Here is a 17,060-nt window from a genome sequence, read left to right as displayed (position 1 = left end):
CAAGAGGGTGCATATAATTCGGGAGGAGTCCATTAATGCAATAAAACATTTCCTCTTTTAGGATATTAGCATTTTATTTTCATTACTCCTGCTAAGTAGTGCTATGTAATATCTTGCAATGCAATGTGATTACAATAGCAATCCAGTAGCTATAGTAAATAGAATATTATTGGATGAGGTTATTACTAATGTTAGGAGAGTAAGAAAGGGCACATACAATATGCTGTTTTTTTTACATAGTATCAGCACTGTGGTTTCTAAGAGCCTTTGATCTTTTCAAATGAGTCATTCACTAATTATTACATCGGTGCTTTTAGGAGATTTGGAAAACAAGCACAGCACTGTGGGGGCTTATGAGGATAATGTTAAAAAAGCCCTAGTATATGGACTGCATGTTTATAGCTTAGCACAATGTTCTCTTCATCCCACACTACATTCTCACTAATTTTCCTACATCTAACTAATGCCCAATATAGCAAGCAAATTAAATAATTTCATATAAACCTTAGCTTCAGAGTTAATACTGAGAAGTACTTTGATTATTTCCATTAGTTAATCACATCCCACTCGGCTTTAACAGTGAATTAAATTTTTTAGATTACATGCAATGGTATCTAATTGTACAATTATTGCAGGCTTCTTTTTGGTTGCTGTATGGTTTATGGTTTCTTTTTACCTTTATAGGTGGTTTTAAGATTTTTACACCTATTTTGGATTTCATCCACTTGACATTAATTTTTTAAATGATTTTTCTAAAAAGCATTTAATGGGTTTTACATACTGTATGTATTCACACTTTACATTAACTCCTCACATACCCTGCATCATCTCAGTGATGACTATGGGTGGACACTTGAGAGCAATCATTCTGATTTGTTAAATTTTATGTGTTTGTGCTTTTTGCCTCTTGTTCACCTGTGTGCGCCACCATTTGGCCCCCGCACCTGCACTTCACTCCTTCCATCATGTTTCTCCTCTACTCCACTGGCACTGACAGACATACTCCTATCAGTCATGACTGACCCTGCCTCTGACCCATGACCATCCATGAAGGTTACCTATTTCTTTACATCCTTGAGTTTAGGGGGTGCATAACCTATGTGGGAAGGCACTTCTGCATTTTAACATATCTGTTTTCAGATTGTTCTTCAGCTCTTACTTATAACATTACCTATTCAATGTAAACTCACACAAACTTACTGTTCATTGGTGGAATTTTGCCCTGTTTGACCTGGCATTTACTTGGTGCATCAATTTCTCCATTATCCTCTATATTATCTTAAACTGAGGGCTACAGATTGAAACCTGAAAGCAATCTAATCCATTTCTCACATGTATTTGCCATTTAAGTTTACTGATTTGTCACATTTTCTCTTTTTGTGTTTTTCACTTTTTTAGTCCACATGTGCACTATCATTTGCTCCTCACCCCTGCCGGCATCCTCTCCTTCCCTCCTCACCCCTGCCGGCATCCTCTCCTTCCCACCATGTTTCTTCTTTATTCCACCAGCACCAACATGCTTATATTGGTTTCAGTTAACATTTTGGGCCCACAAATCCTACTGTTCCTGTCCATGGTTCACTTGGTAAGATACCATCAGTTATCACCACTCCCCCTAAGTACCCACCTGCAGACCTGCAGATGTGCTAGCCCAGCTTGTAGCCTCTCTCTCCACTGACAGCAATTTTGGTATTGGCTCTTTCTGGCAATTGGCTTAATTTAGTCTCTCCACCCTCCTACTCTGCACCTGACTTTACTTAATCTGATATAGGACATCAGTACCAAGATTTTGACATTGTTCTACTGTAAGTGACTAACTCACATTCTTCTCTTGCTTTCTGCTCCAGCCTCTCTTATGACTATCATGAATGGGTCTTAGAATACTATCATCCAAAATGAAAAGACTCAATAGCCCTAAAAAATGGGGAAGACTCTTTACCACTCTTACCATATATAAGGAATACCTAATCTTCCTTCAGGAGACCCACTTTGTACAGGACATCCATCTGGAGGTCTGATCTAAAGCCAACCCAGACACCTACCATAAATGTGCCCAAAAGCATAAAAAAGAGCAGTAGCAATTCTTTCAACCTTCATCTGATATTCAAATTGATTGACTCCTTTCAAGACGAGGATGGTCGCTTTAAAATTCTAATAGGCATACTAACAATACACTTTGTACTATTGTTAATGAACAGTATACACTTCTAATCAAGGCCAACATATCTTCTTTAGCAAACTTTACACCCTCATTCTTGGAAGAGACAGGAAGCTCTTACATACACTAAAGGTTTTAAAACAGTACTAAATAACACATTTGACAGGTCTACCCAGGGGGCAATAGTTATGACAAATCAAACCTTCAAAAATCCAAATCACTCCTATACATCTCCACGCTATAATTTCTGGATAGTCAGTGAGCCTGTTACTTGTGACTACACATTTTTTTTCCTGAGCAGTTGGCCTGAAGCCTTAGAGAGGTTCAAGTCCACCCCCTGAACTGGTCTAATCATGTTCAAATATCTTCTTATACAGTATTAATAGTCTAACTGAACATTCCCACCTAATGAAATGACATCTAAATAATGCACTGCTTCATAATCATGAGACAGTTGCCCAACTCAAGATACTTATCAAAGAATACTTTAAGATCGGGACACCTGATAGTATGGTCTCTATGTAAAATAAATAATTCATAACCAACACTAACGACTGTTCTATTAAGCTTGAGGCTTTAGAATGAAAAATATAAATAGTAGCTGATTCCTACAAACTTAGAGGAATTCAAAGACCAAGAATGCACTCACCCTTCTCTCTCAGCAAAATACAAAATTGCCTCAAATTACTGAAGCAGATCTTTTATTAGAAAATTGAAAAGGGTATGAGGTGGACTAAATCGGCGTCAAAACTCAAATTGGGAAAAGCTCAAAACAATATCACTGTGGTGATTAACCAGTAGGAAAAGGACTCACACATTTTTTCCAGATATAGGTCTATATCACTTCTCAATTTATCGCAAAATATATGTTAAAATCAAGGCCAACAGGCTAATCCAAGTTCTTCCTTTATGATTCACTACGACCAAGTGGGCTTCATGTGAGGTCATCAGGTGAGAGAAAACAGGTAGTGGACCATAGGTTTAATGCACATCATAAATTGCAAGAAATACACAGCTATTTTTCTCTCTCTAGACACTGAGAAAGTGTTTGACAGAATCTCCTGGGGATTATTGTCACATAATTTTCAGTTCTTTGACATACTGTAACATAGAATCTCCTGAATTGTTTTATGGTCCTTTATCCCTCCATTCAAATTTTCATAGATGGTATCCCTTCCTATAAATTATCTATATCACAAGAACATATAAGACTGGATACCAACATCTAGATAATGCTTGTGGGGAACACCACTTCCAAAGTTACGCTCTTTGCTGATGACATGTTACTGACACTCTCTCAAACAAGAATCACCCAGCATAATCTTTACAGATTTCTGCAATTTATAGAAAACTGTTGGGCTATAAAATTTCTCTAAGCCAGAGAACATGTCTTCACTTGGGATGTCAAATCCCTCAAAGCATATTAAAACTTCACATGGTAACACAAAAAGATAAAATATATTGGGATCTTCTTGACATTACAATATGACCTGGCCTGACAGGACAACTCTTCTCCAACTTTTTTTGAGATCTTCAGTAGGCTTTGGCTTCTGGAAGTGACTCATTATCTTAAGGTTGGGAAGGATTATAGCAGTAAAAATTAACATTATTCCCAAATTGCTGTACCTTTTCCAGACCCTCCTGGTTGCAGTACCCCTCTCCCATCTAAGCAAAGTACAACAGTCCCTTATCCACTTCATAAGGAATGATAGACCATTGAAACTATACTCTAAAATCTTTAAGAAACCTATTCCCAGTGGTGGAAAATGACTGCATGATAATAAACTATATTACTTGGCTGATCATTTCTACCAGATTACCTCCTCATACTACCCACCGGACACAACCTCCCACTGTTGGGCTATAAAATTACTCTAAGCCAGAGAACGTCTTCCCTTGGGATGTCAAATCCCTCAAAGCATATTAAAACTTCACATGGTAACACAAAAAGATAAAATCTTCTTGACATTACAATATGATCTGTCCTGACAGGACAACTTTCCCCAACTTTTTTTGAGATTTTCAGGAGGCTTTGACTTCCTGGAAGTGGCTCATTATCTTAAGGTTGGGAAGGATAATAGCAGTAAAAATTAACATTGTTCCCAAATTGCTGTACCTTTTCCAGACCCTCCTGGTTGTAGTCTCCCTATCACATCTAAGCAAAGTACAACAATCCCTTATCCACTTTATAAAGAATGATAGACCCTTGAAACCTATTCCCAGTGATGGAAGATGACATCCTGATAATAAACTAATTACTTGGCTGATCATTTCTACCAGATTACCTCCTCAAACTACCCACCAGACACAATCTATCTGGATATTAAATCTAGCTCTTTATTCTGGCCAGATCTAGCCTCTTTAAGTTGTTTGCATAAGAAGTACACACCTCACCCCTAAACTATTTCCAACCCTAAAATTAGTTTTGAACTCTTTCCTAAACTCACTGCATCCAGTCCAGCTTCTTTGTTCCCTTACCACCTTTTTAAAGTATACTGTATTAAGATACTGCCCTATGTCTAAAGACAATATATTACAAATTTATGGCATTCTCTTTGACACTGCTTTCCCTAAGCAAAACTATCATAAAGCATAAAATAAAATCCCAAATCATTAAAAATCTGCTAGGCATTTCACAGTGCCAGTGCGCTTGTACAGGCAGTCATAAGGTGAATCTTGGATTTTATTTTATGCTTTGTGGTTATTCTTGTGCATTTTATGCCATTTGTTTTTACTATTTGAAACCATGATTTCATTTAAATGGATTTTATGGAATTTTATGCAATATATTGATTGAAATATTAAGATTCAGGTGTTTTTTTATATCGACAAACAGTACATTTGTCCATATTGCCATTTTTAGAAAAAGGGTATGTTTGATTGGGATCGGTATGAAATACCACCGGACAGTTAAAATCCTGACGCTGGAAGGCCAGCAACAGAAGATCCCGACAGATAAGTATTTTTACTATTACTAACCCTACCCCCCTAACCCTAACCCTCCCTTAGGGGTGCCTAACCCTAACCTCCCCCCCAAGTGCCTAACTCTAACCCCCCTGTAAGTACCTAAACCTAACACCCCCTTCCCCGCAGCCTAAACCTAACCCTCCCAGGGGGGTGCCCAGGGGGTACCTAACCTTAACTTCCCCCCTAACCCTAACCTCCCCCCCTAACCCCCCTTACCCTAGCCTAACCCTAACCATCCCAGGGGTTGCCTAACCCTAAGCCTCCCACGGGAGTCCTTAACCTAACCCTCCCCCACACGGCTGTCCGCGCCCTGCCGTCTGGTTTACCTTTGTTCGGTATGCCGGGCGTCGGGCTCCCAGCATAGGGATAACAATAGGCATCGGGATTTCGATGCCTATCATTAGATCCCTGCCAGGATTAGACAGTCGGAAAGCCGGTGGACGGCATTTTGACTGTCGACTTCCTGACTGCATCTCGTTTGATTCTCTAAATAAAAATATTTTTTTAATTCAAGATTTTGTTTGGACATTTCTTGTTTACATAGCTCACTACATGTGAGTAATGGATTTGTTATTTAACCCTAGCCATATACACTAAACCCTGTATTAGTCCACATTAATGTAAGGAGTAATAATTTTATATCTTACAATTATCATATGGTTAGTTAGTTCATTCTAACTGATCTGATAGACACTCATATTTACTATCAGTGCTGGGGAGTATCGTTTTCTCGCCTTCCAAAGCCAACCAACATGTCAACACTCTTCAAGTTAGTCTTAATGGGAAGAAATAGTCAGAGAAACAATACAGGTCAGTGTCATGAAACTAAGAGCTGCACATAAGGAAAAAAAGGTAAAAAAAAAAATCTTTGTTTTATCTGAGACCCATTCATTCAACTCTAATTTTACTTTACGTTTATGCCTGTGGCAGCTCAGTGTGCAAGTTCCTTATCACAAAACTTCTATATCCAGGGTGTCCTGTACTTCACTATCTTGAGAATAAAAGTGCCGTAAACTTGGGTGGTGAATATGAAGTTCTCCAGAGAATACGAACCCACACCAACTCACAGATGGATACAGGCCATATACAGATATTATTTATAGGGGTTTATGTTAATATCACTTGTGGGTATACAATTACTAATTTGAGAACTCTTTAAGAACATCACCCTTTTACAACTGAAAAATACAATTAGAGTCTACTTACGCAACAGAAGACCTTTGCTGCCATATGTTCATCAAACTGGCCGATTATAATCCGTACATCATTGCCCTATTAAAACAAATTTTAAAACTTCAGATTATAATTTGAATGGTGACTCTTCAAATATGTAGCAATCACAATACTAAATAAAGGATGAACTCTCACAAAATGGAACACTGTACAGGGTAATATTAGCAATGTACTGTAATACATATCTTTGGTTGTTATGCAATGGGAAAACAAATACATAAACAATTCCTGTTTTAGCATAATGGATAGACAGTTGCTGGTGATAGGTTTTATAGAATGTCTAAGATGCATACAATTACTAAACACTAGACTAATTTGTGTTATATTTTATACTATTATTTGCACATATCTTGCAATACATGTAACACAGGGCCTGATTCAGAGGCGCTCGCAAAAAGCGAGAGCTCGCTCTGAATCAGGGCGGGCGCAGTTTTTTTTAGTTGCGGCCTCTTGGCCGCTCGCATAGCTCTGGGTTACCACCCACAGCGGTAGCGAGCGGCCATGATGATAGTCGTGATGGTCAAGACCATCGTGACCATTGGGCTTGCGACGAGACCCTTGTGGTAGGGTCTTGTGGCTGCAAGCCCCAGAGAGCTTCTGGCTCAAATAGAGACGGAAGCTCTCTCACTGACATCACTGGTGATGTATGTGGGACCGCCCACAAACGGCAGACGTTCGCATGGGAACGCCTCCGTTTGTGAAGGAACCCCCCCTCCACGCCTACAAAATTTTGTAGTGAGTCCCAGAGCAAGCGCAAAAAGCGCGTGTGCACTGGGCCACCATCGACCCGCTTGCAAGCGCAATGCACTTGCGAGCGGGTCTGAATCAGGCCCACAGTTCACAGTCCAGAACCGACCACATAACCTTCAGAACTTCCATATCTAATTACATCCCCTTTCACAGTCCACACATAACCTCATACACTGTCTTTCTTTCACATCCTCCTGACCTTTGGCCGATATTCCTGCGTGACTGGATCATACAGCCCAACAATAAACTCTGCAGTCTGGCTGAACCAAAATGCAATATATAACACCTATCCTTGTATATCAATGCGTATTTCCCTATAGATTGAAAGCTTGCGAGCAGGGCCTTCCTACCTATATGTCTGTCTATTATTACCCAGTTGTGTTCTATTAATGTTTCCAATTGTGAAGCGCAACGGAATATGTTGCGCTATATAAGAAACTAAATAATAAATAACACAGTAGCATAGTCAGAGAGACTTAAAAGCAGCACAAATCAATCATGCTCTAAATTCTGACTATGTTGATCCAGACCAAGGTAAAATGTAACCTCACATATAGAAAAATGTTCTTATGATATTAGTGCCCATCAACCCAGGTCATAATATTCTCTATACTGTACATCATAACTGCAGATCTAATTTCTGTCAGATAAGACATTCAGTTCATTTCTGTATTCTACAATGGAATCTACCATTACAATATAATATGGAAGAAGTTACATGACCCCACTTCCCTTACAGCTCCTATCCATGATTATGGGGCAGTTAGCGTATTCTTCTCAGTGGTAGTCATTAATGGAATACATTTTCACATATTAATTAGGGAATCTGTAAGGTGTCTTGCTCCAGTGTAGTGTAAACAAAATAAATATTTGGGTTGCTTATTTCAAGGTTATACCTTTGTCAGGACACAAAACTGTATCTCATATTTAAGGTTTGAACTAATTATTAACATACAGCCAGTGTCGGACTGAGGCATGAAGGGCCCACCGGGGGGAATGCAGCGATAAGGGCCCATACTTAGGGGTGTGGCCAGCCTCTAGAGGGTGTGTGGTCAGCCTCCACAGAGGCTTATCTAACCATTAGAGAGTGCATGGACTGGGCTCTTTAAAAATATATGTATAGTAAATACTGCTAGTGCATGCATGATAATGTACCAGACTAATACCAGCAATGCATTGTAGAAAACACACCATAGTCCTGTGCAGTATAGTGTAACATATGTATAATGTATAGTTCCAGTGCACAGTTTTGAACCTGATCCCTAGAGGAGGAGGTGGGCCCACAGGCAGTGGGGCCCACCGGGGGATTCCCCTGTACCCCTGTGGGCCAGTCTAACCCTGCATACAGCATAATGCTTCTCTTAAAATAATTCCGTCTTAGCTTGAAGATGTTTCTTGTCACTGTATGCTGCTAAACAACTAACATTCTCATTCGGAAGAAGTATGGATAAATACAGACCTAATGTTACTCAACAGTGTCTTTGGTTATAGCAAAATATAAAAGATGCAATAGGCCCATACACAAGTCACTATATGCTAATTATCAGTTTAATTATGAAACTAAATTATAATTAGAGATGAGTGCTTTGGTTTAGATGAAAACCGAACACACCCGAATTTGGGGTTCCGTGTCGAACCAAGTCCAGGCTCGATCACTTTGGGGTCCGAGTAGAACAGAGTGTCGACTCAAGTCTTCTCACCAAGTTCGGAACTCGGATCTAAAAACCAGAGCTCACATATTTGGATTGCATTTAAGTTCCTCCCTCGTGATTTCAGGTGCTGTGAGGGGGTAAAGATTGACTGGAAGTGACTGGAAATGAAAGCTATTGATGTTAATAATGCTATAGAACAAACACAGGTCAAAGTTACAGTCCATGATTTTAGTTGTATTCTTTTTAAAGAAATCCAAAACCAAAACAAAACACTTGAGGGTCGTTTTGTCAAAATCAAAACAAGATAATGACTTAGAACCAAAACCAAAACACTGGGGTCTGTGCACATCTTTAACTATAATGATGGCAAACAGCAGTCAGGACAATCAGGGCAGGGCTGACATTTTTCCAGGACCCGCATGGCTATTGGGGCTGTAATTTAATTTCTGAGGTGTCAGTCAAATCTTGGTATTGCTATGTAATTGTACCTAAAAATGTTACTTAGACATATGATTCTAAAAATAAAAAATTCAGATCCTCCAAAAGTATTTAGTCTTGGATTTACAAATATCATGGAGTTGTTTCTAAGGAGTGGAATCAGGAATTTATATGTGCTTCAGTTTGGTTAAATTTTCAATATGATTTAAACATTTAAAAATGCAACTGTAAGCAAAGACACTTTCCCAGTCTTTGTCTGAAAATTTAGGTCAGCTTCCCATTGACTCTGCATCAGGAATTTGTATGATTATATATTATAAATAATTATTTAGGGAAAAAATACATCTGTAGCAGGACAAGATACTCCCCAGCATGTGCTTGTGAGTCAAGCTAATGGAGCATATACACGGTAAGATTTGTCAGATGTGTCAGATGAACGATTTGAACTATGGCCCTCATTCAGAGCCGCTCGTTAGCGGCAGTACGCTCGTTCCGAGCGATGTTTGCACATCTGCGCATGCGTACGGTTTTTAGTACGCATGCGCGAACCAGTCAGTACAGGCCAAAAATCGTTTGTACGCTATATAGCGAGTGCCTGCTATTTTGAGTGACAGAATGAGGCGTATGTGGGTGGTAACAGGGGAAGGTGCTTGAAAATGGGGAGTGGAGATCCGAACGCAGGCGTGCTTAAAGGTCAAAACGGGCGTATTATGGGTGTGCATAATTAATACAGCAGCGTCATTGACCACGTCACTGGGTTATTTTATAGCCAGAACTGCTCGCAAATTTGTGGTAGCAAACACCAACCACAAGAATAGCGAGCAGTTCATACGCTGGTCGATGTACTCGATTAATCTAATAAATAGCGGACATGACGTATGGTGCGAGCGGCCAGGGGGCGTTTTTAACAAATAAACGAGCGTATGTTTTGCTCGCTCGTTCAGACTTAGAGGCGTGAACAGACTGCAATTTGCGAACGGATCATTTGAATAGCCACCCCTTGTTTTTGAACGAACGACCGCAAAAAACGGCTCTGAATCAGGCCCAATGAACGATTTTTGACTGCATTAAAAAGAATGGAATCGTCCAAATCTGACTGCAAACACATCAGATGTCAGATATCGTTATCTGACCATAGGGAACACGCATCATTCATCGTTCAGCCATGTCAGATATGTCAGATTTTCCTTCAGATATGAACAATTGAACGATTTTTTAAATCGTTATCGTGCAGATCTGAAGAAAAATCTGACCGTGTGTATGCACCATTAGAAACAAAACTAGGCAGGTAGTAGAGCAAACATGTAATTTGTCTGGATTTAAAATATAAACAGTGGTGTATTTAAAGACATTTAAAAAAAATTATGAAATGCCTGTTATGAATTTGTGGAAATGGGAAAAGAGCTGTGTTGTCCATAGGTCATGTAAATAGGTAATACCTTACTCTAACCACATGAGGAGATGAAATACAAATTTTATCAGCCACAACCAAAATAGTTTCTAACAATGGCCCATTAGCGTTGTCTGTACTAAATGAGTGGCATCTGTCTGGTTGTTATTTTCACTATTTTAAACTAGCTGGGATCCCCGGCATTGCCAGGGTTGAAGACTGAACCTTGGCAACCTTTATTTGTTTACTTTGTACTCGCCTATAACCCCATTCCATTGATCCTGAAAAGGACCCCACTGTTAACCACCGTTTGTATGCTAACATGCAGGCAAACAGTGGTGTAACTACCGTGGGTTCAAGGGGTGCGGCTGCTATGGTGCCTGTGTGGTCCACTGCTCCCCCTGCACCCAGTCATGCATGCAAGGTGAGCTGATCCAGTCAGGGCCACCGAGGGGGGCCCAGATTTCAACGTATGGCACACAGGTGGAGTTGAGAGGCTGCTGGAGGGAACAGGGAGGTGAGTTGCTGGGGGGGCATATTATGTAAGGGGCATTACTGTGTGGCATAATGTTATAAGGGGCATTACTTTGTCACATAATGTGTAATGGGCACTACTACTGTGTGGAATAATGTGTTATATGGGGCACTACTACAATATGGCAAAATCTGTAAAGGTCATTACTGCAAACACATAGGGCTAACTAATATATATGGTCATAAAGTTTGACACTTGCTCAGACTTCGAGGTTAAAATTATACTTTTGTGGCTTTCACACAGGTTTTTGGAAGACTGCCAATTTACACTTGAGCCAGCTCTGGATCTTGTGCCAATTTTGGTGGAGCTGGGACAAAAACTCTGACCTTGCATAAAGGACAAACAGACAGACAGATACAGTGCCTTGCAAACGTATTCACACCCTTTGCAATTTTCATGTTTTGTTGTCTCACAACCTGGAATTAAATGGATTGTTTGAAGGTGTGCATCATTTCATTCACAGAACATGCCTACAACTGTGAAATTGTGTTTTTTATATTGTGAATCAAACAACATTTAGGACAACATAACAAAAAACTTCAGCATGCACTATTCACCCCCCTAAAGTCAGTACTTTGTCGAGCCACCTTTTGCTGCAATTACAGCTGCAAGTCGCTTTGGATAAGTCTCTGTGAGCTTGCCACCTCTTGCCCCTGGGATTTTTGCTCATTCCTCAAGGCAAAACTGCTCCAGCTCCTTCATGTTGGATGGTTTCCACTTGTGAACAGCAATCTTCAAGTCTGACCACAGATTCTCAGTTGGATTGAGATCTGGGCTTTGACTAGGCCATTCCAACACATTTAAATGTTTCCCCATAAACCACTCGAGTATTGCTTTAGTAGTATGCTTCGGGTCATTGTCCTTCTGGAAGGTGAACCTCCATCCCAGTCTCAAATCACAGGCAGACTGAAACAGGTTTTGCTCAAGAATATCCCTGTATTTAGCACCATCCATCTTTCCCTCGACTCGACTCAGTTTCCCAGTCCCTGCTGCTGAAAAACATCCCCACAGCATGTTGCTGCCACTACCATGTTTCACTGTGGGGATGGTGTTCTTGGGGTGATGGGATGTGTTGGGTTTGGGCCAGACAAAGTGTTTTCCTTGGTGGCCGAAAAGTAAAATTTTAGTCTCATCTGACCAGAGCACCTTCCTCCATACATTTGGGGAGTCGCCCACATGCCTTTTGGCAAACTCAAATCGTGTCTTCATAATTTTATCACTAAGTAATGGCTTTTTTCTGTCCACTCTTCCATAAAGCCCAGCTCTATGGAGTGTACGGCTTATTGTGGTCACATGCACAGATACACCGGTCTCTGCTGTGGAACTCTGCAGGTCCATCAGAGTTGCCTTTGATCTCTGTGCTGCCTCTCTGATTAATGCCCTCCCTGCCCAGTCTGTGAGTTTTGGTGGGCGGCCCCTCTTGGCAGGTTTGTTGTGGTACCATGTTCTTTCCATTTGATGATGATGGATTTGATGGTGCTCCGGGGGATCATCAAAGATTTGGATATTTTTTTATAACCCAACCCAACACAGAATTGTACTTCTCAACAACTTTGTCCCTGATTTGTTTGGAGAGCTCCTTGGTCTTCATGGTATGATGCCTCTTGCTTAGTGGTGTTGCAGCCTCTGGGGCCTTTAAGAAAAGGTGTGTTTATACTGACAGATCATGTGACACTTAGATTTCACACAGGTGGACTTCATTTCACTAATTATGTGACTTCTGAAGGTAATTGGTTGCACCAGAACTTTTGAGGGGCTTCATAGCAAAGGGGGTGATTACATTTGCAGAAACCAATTTTCATAATTTTATTTATAAAGAATCTTTTTTATATATTTATTTCTCATTTCACCAAATTAGACTATTTTGTGCAGATCCATCACATAAAATTCAGATTAAAAAAAATAACTGGTTGTAATGTAACAAAAAAGGTAAAAAGCCAAGGGATATGAATACTTTTGCAAGGCACTGTAGACATGCTTTCTCGCTTATCATATTGATTTAAAAAAAACAGTGATGGTTCACAATTACATACATCGAAAAAAAAATTTTCATCTTCTAAATTAATAGAATGTTCGTTGAACTTGAAGTAGAACTTTTGAAGATATAGATATAATAGAATAAGTTATAAATCAGCCTACATCATATGTTGTACTATACATTCACAGTTGCTGGAAACAAAATATTTTTAAAACGTGTGCAAGCTGTGTGCATTGTACATTCATTTTTCCTACAAATTATACATTTTAGCCTTGAAAACAAGCACATCATGTCCTTATGTTTATTGTCTTGACTAATGATGGCATTATAATTACCTTGCAAAACGAAGACAGAAGCTAAAAAGCTTTGGAGACACGGCAAGGTTCCATCATTAAAATACTTTTGGAGAGAGTTAAATATTTAAAAGCATTTTACAATACAGTGCCACTGTCCTCAGCTGACATACATCTTAGCTCTCAGTAAGCATTGTATCCTGGAAGGTAACTCATTCTAAAATAAATATTACTTATGCATAAGTAAACACAGCAATATTTGCAAATCTGTACATGAAATCTCAGCGATATAAAGCTAGATTACACTTACTGAGGATAACAAGTACAGTGCATATACAGTATATATATATTAGGGGTGAGCGGGTTCGGATTTCTGAAATCCGAACCCCCCCGAGCCCCCCCGATCCGAGGCAGATCCGAGTCAGGCTCGACTTTTCCCGCCTGACTCGGATCTGAAATCGAGGCAAAACGTCATCATCCCGCCTTCCGAGTCTCGCGGGTTTTGGAACCTATATAAGGTACCCGCATCGGCGCCATTTTCTCACTCAGCTATGGACAGTGAAGAGGGAGGGTTGGAGTTAGGGCTGGCTGGGCTGTGTAGTGTAGTGTAGTGTAGTGCAGAGTAGTGTTGTGCTGTGCTGTGCTGCTGTTGTCCACTACTTCAAAGTCCATAGGGGCTGGCTGTGTTGTGCTGTGCTGCTGTTGTTAATAGGGGCTGTGTCCACTACTTCAAAGTCCATAGGGGCTGGCTGGACTGTGTTGTGCAGTCAGTTCTCCATAGGGGCTGTGTCCACTCCAAAGTCCTGTGCAGTGTCCCAGTCCTAAAGGGGTGCTGTAGTGTTGTCCAGGGGGTGCTCTGTCCATCAGGGGTGCTCCCCCCAAGTGCTAAAAAAATAATATTTTTTCTGTGTTTGTGAATTGTGTGCGCAGTAGCCGCACGTGCATCAACAAAGTAGTGCCAAGCGTGCGCCTGTGTCATAAGTAAAGGGCCGGCTGGCTTGACCATTAAAGGGTGCTGTAACCCCCAAAGTACACTCCAGTCCAAACCAAAAAAAATATTATTTTCTGTGTTTGTGAATTGTGTGCGCAGTAGCCGCACGTGCATCAACAAAGTAGTGCCAAGTGTGCGCCTGTGTCATAAGTAAAGGGCTGGCTGGCTTGACCGTTAAAGGGTGCTGTAACCCCCAAAGTACACTCCAGTCCAAACCAAAAAAAAAATTATTTTCTGTGTTTGTGAATTGTGTGCGCAGTAGCCGCACGTGCATCAACAAAGTAGTGCCAAGCGTGCGCCTGTGTCATAAGTAAAGGTCCGGCTGGCTTGACCGTTAAAGGGTGCTGTAACCCCCAAAGTACACTCCAGTCCAAACCAAAAAAAAATATATTTTCTGTGTTTGTGAATTGTGTGCGCAGTAGCCGCACGTGCATCAACAAAGTAGTGCCAAGCGTGCGCCTGTGTCATAAGTAAAGGGCCGGCTGGCTTGACCGTTAAAGGGTGCTGTGACCCCCAAAGTACACTCCAGTCCAAACCAAAAAAATATATATTTTCTGTGTTTGTGAATTGTGTGCACAGTAGCTGCACGTGCATCAACAAAGTAGTGCCAAGCGTGCGCCTGTGTCATAAGTAAAGGGCCAGCTGGCTTGACCATTAAAGGGTGCTGTAACCCCCAAAGTACTCTCCAGTCCAAACCAAAAAAAAATTATTTTCTGTTTGTGAATTGTGTGCGCAGTAGCCGCACGTGCATCAACAAAGTAGTGCCAAGCGTGCGCCTGTGTCATAAGTAAAGGGCCGGCTGGCTTGACCATTAAAGGGTGCTGTAACCCCCAAAGTACACTCCAGTCCAAACCAAAAAAAAAATTATTTTCTGTGTTTGTGAATTGTGTGCGCAGAAGCCGTACGTGCATCAACAAAGTAGTGCCAAGCGTGCGCCTGTGTCATAAGTAAAGGGCCGGCTGGCTTGACCATTAAAGGGTGCTGTAACCCCCAAAGTACACTCCAGTCCAAACCAAAAAAAAAATTATTTTCTGTGTTTGTGAATTGTGTGCGCAGTAGCAGCACGTGCATCAACAAAGTAGTGCCAAGCGTGCGCCTGTGTCATAAGTAAAGGGCCGGCTGGCTTGACCGTTAAAGGGTGCTGTAACCCCCAAAGTACACTCCAGTCCAAACCAAAAAAAAAATAATTTTCTGTGTTTGTGAATTGTGTGCGCAGTAGCCGCACGTGCATCAACAAAGTAGTGCCAAGCGTGCGCCTGTGTCATAAGTAAAGGGCCGGCTGGCTTGACCATTAAAGGGTGCTGTAACCCCCAAAGTACACTCCAGTCCAAACCAAAAAAATATATATTTTCTGTGTTTGTGAATTGTGTGCGCAGTAGCCGCACGTGCATCAACAAAGTAGTGCCAAGCGTGCGCCTGTGTCATAAGTAAAGGGCCGGCTGGCTTGACCGTTAAAGGGTGCTGTAACCCCCAAAGTACACTCCAGTCCAAACCAAAAAAATATATATTTTCTGTGTTTGTGAATTGTGTGCACAGTAGCTGCACGTGCATCAACAAAGTAGTGCCAAGCGTGCGCCTGTGTCATAAGTAAAGGGCCGGCTGGCTTGACCATTAAAGGGTGCTGTAACCCCCAAAGTACACTCCAGTCCAAACCAAAAAAAAAATTATTTTCTGTGTTTGTGAATTGTGTGCGCAGTAGCCGTATGTGCATCAACAAAGTAGTGCCAAGCGTGCGCCTGTGTCATAAGTAAAGGGCCAGCTGGCTTGACCGTTAAAGGGTGCTGTAACCCCCAAAGTACACTCCAAACCAAAAAAAAATATATTTTCTGTGTTTGTGACTTGTGTGCACTGTGGCTGCACGTGCATCAACAAAGTAGTGCCAAGCGTGCGCCTGTGTCATAAGTAAAGGGCCAGCTGGCTTGACCATTAAAGGGTGCTGTAACCCCCAAAGTACTCTCCAGTCCAAACCAAAAAAAAAATTATTTTCTGTGTTTGTGAATTGTGTGCGCAGTAGCCGCACGTGCATCAACAAAGTAGTGCCAAGCGTGCGCCTGTGTCATAAGTAAAGGGCCGACTGGCTTGACCATTAAAGGGTGCTGTAACCCCCAAAGTACACTCCAGTCCAAACCAAAAAAAAAAATATTTTCTGTGTTTGTGACTTGTGTGCACTGTGGCTGCACGTGCATCAACAAAGGAGCAGCGCCAAGCGTGCGCCTGTGTCCCATAAGTAAAGAGCCGGCTGGCTCATTTCTTAAAGGGTGGTGTAACCCACAAAGTGCACTACTCTCCAGCAAAAATAAAAAAATATTTTTTGTGTTTGTGTGCGCTTTAGCCGCACGTATATATCAATATAACATAAATGGAGGACCAAACTTTCTCCGATAAAAATAAAATAGGGAAAGATCAAGAACCACTTCCTCCTAGTGCTATTGCTGCTGCTGGGAGTTGTTCATCATCCCAGAGAGGAAGTAGGAACATCACTACTTTTACTAAACAATTGACCCTCCAACAGTCCCTAGCGATGAGGATGAAGTACGACAGCAGTCATCCTGAAGCAAAACGTATAACTGAGGCCTTGACTGCTATGTTGGTGTTAGACGTGCGTCCGGTATCCGCCATTAGTGCAGTGGGATTTAGACAATTGATGGAGGTAGTGTGTCCCCGGTTCCAAATCC

General features: G+C 41.2%; 1 protein-coding gene across 2 annotated transcripts in view; it reads right to left on the bottom strand.

Moving 5' to 3' along the window:
• GABBR2 (gamma-aminobutyric acid type B receptor subunit 2) overlaps nt 1–17,060 on the bottom strand; it is a 777,957-nt gene that overhangs the window by 354,733 nt on the left and 406,164 nt on the right. For both annotated transcript variants that reach the window (XM_088476284.1, XM_088476286.1), the window contains exon 5: nt 6,332–6,397. In XM_088476284.1, coding sequence (XP_088332410.1) covers nt 6,332–6,397 — 66 coding nt within the window. The remainder of the gene's footprint in view (nt 1–6,331; nt 6,398–17,060) is intronic.

Source organism: Taudactylus pleione, unplaced genomic scaffold (assembly GCF_031769625.1).
Source record: "Taudactylus pleione unplaced genomic scaffold, aTauple2 ptg000186l, whole genome shotgun sequence".
Lineage (NCBI taxonomy): Eukaryota > Metazoa > Chordata > Amphibia > Anura > Myobatrachidae > Taudactylus > Taudactylus pleione.
The sequence above is the reverse complement of the archived record's forward strand: the minus strand, read 5'-3'. Positions and strand labels throughout refer to the sequence as shown.